Source organism: Numida meleagris, chromosome 4, assembly GCF_002078875.1.
Source record: "Numida meleagris isolate 19003 breed g44 Domestic line chromosome 4, NumMel1.0, whole genome shotgun sequence".
NCBI lineage: Eukaryota > Metazoa > Chordata > Aves > Galliformes > Numididae > Numida > Numida meleagris.
In genome coordinates, this window is record NC_034412.1 from 44,553,805 (window position 1) to 44,560,228 (window position 6,424).

Here is a 6,424-nt window from a genome sequence, read left to right on the forward strand (position 1 = left end):
CAGAGGAATTTTCCTGCATTTATACTCTTGATTTTCCTTTTTAATAGCTTTAACTCCCCTTTTGTTTTCTGCCTTTCTTTCCTGCAATGTTTCAGAATATTTTTTCTGGAATTAAAATCCAGAATGCTTATTCTCATTTAGACTTCTCTGAAAATTCTTCTGCTTCCTCTTTATTTTAGTATTTATTCACACACAACTTACCCCCCAAAGTTTGGTACATCTGACACTGTTTTAGTATCATCTTTAAAACATCCAAATGCACCCATGTTGGTGAATGGTTACAGTGTGTTGGCAGGCTTTCTCAAAGAAAGGAGAAAAAGAAGGAAAAAAAACAAGCATGCAGGTCATGATTTATAAGACTACTGCAGTAACCACCTTGATTTTTCTTCACAGCCTTATGGTTCAATAGGTTACAAGTCCAGTTATTTGCCACCAGGAAGAAAACAGGCCAGAGGTGATTAAGACTTCTAGACCACCTTTAAAGAGGCACTGTTTCTCATAGGACAGGAGAATAAGCCTAGAAGCTCAAGAATGAAGCTGTCTCTCAAAGTCTAGTAGTACTGTGGTTTAAGCAAAGAAGCTTCCTTTACTGGGGCAACGAGAAGTCAACTGTACCTCTTTAGGTAATTTGAAAACTTATTTTTAAGACACTGCTATTTTTTTGGGTGGATAAAATGCCTCCAGGTATTACTTCAGTACCTTGTCATTGCTTTCATGTAGAGCAGTCACACCCAGAAGGACCATTATGTTAAGGGAGAGAGGTAGGACCACCTGCCTCTGACAAGAATCTAACTCCACATACAGGAAAGGGCTAACGAGATGTCAAAGCACAGAACCTGGAATCTCATAGCTCTGCCCTTCCTCCTACTCATAAAATGGGGAAATTCCTAGAGTTCTCAGCTGAATACTCCACTATAAAAATGTCATAGTGAATGACCATGAATAGTTCTTAAAGATCATGTCCAGTATTAAACAAGATAGTGTCCCCAAATACATTACTTTTGAAAACACCAGGAAAAGTTCATGGATATATTAATTTATTTCATGAGTTCAGTTTTAGTTCAATTGAACATCAGAGCAGACAACCTTTTGCTTTGTGAAAATATAGGGCATTTTAACAGTATTTCCACCTTCTACGAAGTACAACTGAAAAAAGATTATGGTCTGGTTTTGACCACAACTTACATAACTTGTCAGTGAAGAGGCTGCAGTTAGGAACTCAGAGCCCAATATTTTAGTATAGTTTGTTTTCAGAGATTTTTTTACACTTAGTTTTAAAAAATAACAGCTTTAGAGAAGTTGACATGGTTTATAAAATCATGTTATATCATCATGGATTTGGATAGCTAGAGACATTACTTAATATAAAAGGTATCTTTGAATTCACATTATTGGATTTTAAACTAGGTGTATACCACCTACATCTTGTCTCTAGACAAAAAGCTTTACCTGAAATTTGAAAGGGTGTAATATATATACAGATTCAGTACAAACATCGGAGGAGTTTCCATACAAAGTGCAACTGTGCTGTAGTGGACAGATTTTAAGTAAATGCATCCCTCCCTCTCTCAACCAGATATGTTACTTCAGTCTTATTCTGTTTCCCTAGGAAATATTTTGTTGTCCATTACATCACAATAATTACTTTAAAAAGTTGATTGAGAACAACTGAACTACATTAGGATGTTAAGTTTTAGACATACTTCTTGATTTCATCATAAAGTACTAGTACAAAAGCTCCACCCATGCCTCTCAACACATTTGACCAGGCACCTTTGAAGAATGCTTTGGATCCTTCATCTTTTGCTATCTTCTTCCAGCAATCAATTGTGCCCTTGTACATAATATCAGCTGTGGAAACAAACGAAGGTCAGAAGGTTGAGCTATACAGCAAGTCTTTCAATTTTTTTATATTTAGAAAAAATAGGCATAGATAAACAAAGCATAACCAAGGATTTCAAATGAAATAATCAGTTCACGGAAAATTTTAATTCACCATATGAAAACCAAAATGAACACTGAGTTTCATTGATGAACAGCAGCAAGATGATGACACCAGTAATACAGGCACCAGAAACGCCTGTAGGGTGTACTAGGACATAACCAGATGCTTCCTGTAGGGTTGTGGAAAGCCAACCAACCCTTTTATAGAAATCCCTCACAAAAAAAGAACACCACAACCCCACTACCTTGCATCCTAATGAAATGATACTTGTAGAGCCAGAATGCCACAAGAACAGACTTCTTACCTCCCTTTCGTCCAGACTGCATCATCATCCTACGTCGCACAGTATCAAAAGGGTATGAAACCAGCCCTGCTGCTGCAGTGACGCTCTGGGCAATCATCCAGCTCACTACGATATGCACATTCTTTGGATCAGGCAACATACCTGCCATCAAGAACAAATTATGAGTCAGTACAGGGGGAAAGGGTTATGAGAAAGATGGTTGTGGAAGGAGAAGTTACCCACTAAACCCACAAGTCACTCAGTCTAGATAACAGGAACATGCCTACAACTTCTCACTTCATATTTGTGAATGAACAGCTGCTATGAGCGAAACAAGTTGACAGAACTACTGGATTTTGTGATCTACAGCCCACTTCCTGACCAGAAGGTCTCTCATGCACAGCCCTCCATGGGCTTCAAGTAGGGACAAGCCCCCAAATAAACCTTAAAAAAAACAAGTGCAAAGGCTCTGAAAACACACCGCAAACCCACGGCTTCTGCTCAGAGAAGCAAGTTGAGGAAGGTAGGAATGCACCTGCACATAGTCCAGCACTAGCACCCCAAAGCAGTACTAAGCCCAGCCCTGCTTGTCCTTGTAGGGCAGAGTGCCCTAGCAGGCCTTTACTGATTGGATCTGCAGCCACTCCATCCACTTCTTACCCTTGGCTGTGTCATAAACCCCAAAATAGGCTGCTCTGTAGATGATGATGCCCTGGACGGACACATTGAATCCCTGGTACAGGCCCCTCAAGCCATCGGACTTGAAGATCTTGACGACGCAGTCACCCAGCCCGGTGAACTCTCTCTCGGCCACTCCTTTGCCTACATCGGCCGCCAGCCGGGTCCTGGCAAAATCTAGCGGGTAGACGAAGCAGAGCGAGGTGGCTCCAGCCGCACCGCCAGACGCCAGGTTGCCCGCAAAGTAGCGCCAGAACTGCTTGTGCCTGTCCACTCCCCCCAGGAAGATCTGCTTGTACTTGTCCTTGAAGGCGAAGTTGAGGGCCTGGGTGGGGAAGTACCGGATGACGTTGGCTAGGTTGCCCCTCCAGAAGGAGATGATGCCTTGCTCCTTGGGGATGCGGACGACGCAGTCGATGATGCCCTTGTACTGCTTCTCTGCTGTGATCTGTTTGCTGGCGTGCTGGACCTGGAGGAGCAAGAGGACGGTGGGAGGGGAGGGCAGTGCAGGGCAGGGAGAAGGACGCGGCAGGGTCACCCCGCACGCCGGCCGGCTATGGGCAGCGAACGCCCGCCCGCCGCCTGGCCCTGCTCCCGCTCCCCGAGGAGCCCGGGCAGCTCCCGCGAAACCGGAGCCGGCCGAGCGCCTTCCCATATTTAGGCACGCCGGGTCGCGCCCGGCCCACCTGTGGCGCAGCTCCGTCGGGCTCCGCCGCCCGCAGCCCTCCGCGTCCCCCGTCTCCTCACCTGCAGCAGCAACTTCACTCTCTCGATTGGGGCGACAGCCGTCTTGGAGATGGCGGCAGCGACCCCACCGGCCAAAAAGTCCTTGAGGAAGCTGAGCGCTTGGTCACCCATGCTGGGAGCCGGTCCTACACCCCCTACCCGGAGAGAGCCAACGAGCCGCGCACCTCCCCACCCAGTCGCCCCGCGCCGTGCCCCACCGGCCAAATGGCTCCGGGACCCCGTGCCGCCCCACTTATACCCAGCGGCCTCTCGCGATAGGAGGAGGTGGCCCCCCGGGGCGCGCACATTGGCTGGGACCCCCCAGGACCCGCCCCCTCTGGGGGGCGCGCGGCAGCGCCGCCATGTTGCCCTGGAGGAGCGGCGGGGGACGCCGGTCTCGGGACGTTTAAAGGGCAAATTAAAGTTATCTGGTGGCTGTGGGGAACGCGATGTCAGAGCATGTGCCTGCTATATTAATAGCTCGCGGGAGGCGCCCGAGGGGACTGAGGAAGCTGGCAGGAATACTTCGGGCGGCAATAACTGTTTGTAGGGGCTGGCAGCCGGCGCTGAGGGTGCTCCAGGCACTGGCTTTGTGAGTGCGGCCTCGCACTGTGAGGCGTGATGCGTGCAGCTGCTGGCAGGCCCACGCGTGAGCGGGCCGTGCCCTGCAGGAGAGCGTCGGGGTGCAGAGCCCCTGGGGAAGGCGATGTGGCGATGTGCACGTGTTTGTGAGCATTTGGGGGAACGAGAAACGGTTGAGGCCTCTGCGAGGCAAGGACACAGAGCCTCCTCGTGTCTGATGCAGCGTGAGCCTCCCAGCCTTCAGGTCTTCAACATCCCGGCACGCTGCAGAGGCTGGCCTTCCCATAGAGGAGGCAGCGTGCCCTCCTGCAGTATGCCCTGGTTTCAACCCAGCAAGGTCAGACCTTGTGCAAGCACTGCAGTCAGTCACCTCCGCAGGAAGCACGTGCTTGGGAATGCTCAGGTTGCTTGACTCGCACCCAGCGTGAGGGATCAGTGAGGGCTGCAGCGAAACCCTGCCTCTTGTCAGTGCATAGGGAAGCACTTCAGTCTCAAATGCAGGTGACGTGGCCTTCCTCATGTGTTCCCTCTGGCCGATGCCTGTACGAGCTTGTGATTCGCTGTGGCATGAAGTAGTTACGTGAAAGCCAATGCAACAAGTTGTAGGTGTACACCAAGGAAGTTGCCTTAAAACGGTAACCATATGTGGTTCTAGGATGATGTCTTACTGAGGAAAGCTGAGGTTAATAAGGTCAGCTTTAATTCAGTAATATAGTGTCAATAATGGAAAAAGAATTTGTCTCAATGTAGGTGCTAAAAGATTGGCCGTTCCACGAAGAGACATTCCCTCCAGGACAGCAAATCTCTTCTCGCTGACGTCTGTGTTAGCACAAGTCAATGAGACTGTAAATTTGATCCCCAGCCTCTCTTGCCCTCTGCTGCTCCCCAGTCTGTTGAGGTAGAGGACTTTTCTCGTGAACCTCAGCTCTAGGAAGCTGACAGCAGCTTTAACCCTGCGCACCTAAGCCACCACGAGCAAGATGAAGTCTTTCCCCAGTTCCAAGAAATGGGAAGAGAGGTCACCTGAAGAGACCAAGCAAGGACTGAAAGCAGGCGCAAGCTGGAAGCACAAGGGATCCCTAAAATGAGTTGAGAGGTTCATTGTTTAACAGGTGTAACTACTCTTGACCTTTGCTTTTTCTTCCTTATGCTTAACTTACCAGGTGTGGTGTCTCCTCTTTTCACAGGAAAGAAAATATCCCTTTGATGTCTCAGGGCTTCTGCTCTTGGTTTCACACGAACCCACGGGATGGCAGTGTTCGCAGTGCTGCCCAGATAAATGAGATCTCTTCAGTGTGTGTAGGCAGGTGTGTGCCAGTGCCCTGCTGACTGGGATCGGTGAGTGGCAGCAGGTGTGGTACAAGGAGGGAGGGGAGTGGGGCCTGGAATGGGACTGTGGTGGGGAGGCTCTAGCCCAAAAGGGTCTTTCCCCCGCTTCTTTCCTACCCTCTTCATTTTAGCTTGTTTACGTTGCTTTTTTTTTTTCTGAATGACATTTTAATAAAGGCTTTATCATAAAAATTCCAGCTAGTTTTTGAAGTTACTGTTATACATCATAATCCCATTCCACAAAAGTTCTTTGGTTTGATCCGTATTTCTGTAGCAGTAATGGTATGTATCCACTTCTGCTAGTGTTTAAATAAAGCAATGCACTGAAAGTGAGTAGTCACTTTTTATGCTTCTTATCTCCCTTTTGAGAACCCAGATGCCTAGTTTCAAGGGATACTCAACATTCAGTGTTAACAGTGTTAAAGTAATGGGCTAGACCAGGATGTGTGCCTGCTGCTCTGGGTGTTTTTGTTAACTGATTTTTGCTTTAAATGCCTATTTAGATCTTCCGTATATATGACAATCCAGCCTTTTTATTCTACTTCTTGTAGGAAATCAAATGCACTCTGTAAAGGACCTTTCACTATACCAGCATCACCGAACAGGGATAGGGATTTCGAGTAGCTGGAAACGTCATTAAAGAAAAAGTGAAAGGAACTTGGCTTTTAATGGCATTCGTTGGTGCTCATTGTTCTGCATTTTTTTGAAACACTACATGAGATGAAACATTACCAGCTGTTGTGTACTCTTGTTTCTCTGCATTGCTGAACCCTAGTAAACTAGTGCTGAGGCTTGTCCAGGCACAAAAATGCGTTTTCTCGAAAGTCAGCAGTCTGCATCGGACAGCAGACACAAGGGGGAGCACATGCAGTCTGTAAGAG

The 6,424-nt window shown here is 47.7% G+C and overlaps 1 protein-coding gene across 1 annotated transcript; it reads right to left on the reverse strand.

Moving 5' to 3' along the window:
* On the reverse strand, positions 1,015 to 3,878 carry SLC25A4 (solute carrier family 25 member 4). The gene is made up of 4 exons (XM_021396383.1): positions 3,654 to 3,878; positions 2,889 to 3,375; positions 2,250 to 2,390; positions 1,015 to 1,851 (listed from the first exon to the last, which is right to left on the reverse strand). The coding sequence occupies exons 1-4, from the start codon at positions 3,762 to 3,764 to the stop codon at positions 1,694 to 1,696; spliced, it is 897 nt and encodes a 298-aa protein (XP_021252058.1). The 5' UTR covers positions 3,765 to 3,878; the 3' UTR covers positions 1,015 to 1,693.

Coding starts and splice junctions, on each gene's coding strand:
- SLC25A4 (XM_021396383.1), bottom strand. CDS start 3,764: ATGGGTGACCAAGCGCTCAGCTTCCTCAAGGACTTTTTGGCCGGTGGG. Junction 2,391..2,888: donor GGTTTATGACACAGCCAAGG/GTAAGAAGTGGA, acceptor TCTTGATGGCAG/GTATGTTGCCTGATCCAAAG. Junction 1,852..2,249: donor GCAGTCTGGACGAAAGGGAG/GTAAGAAGTCTG, acceptor TTGTTTCCACAG/CTGATATTATGTACAAGGGC.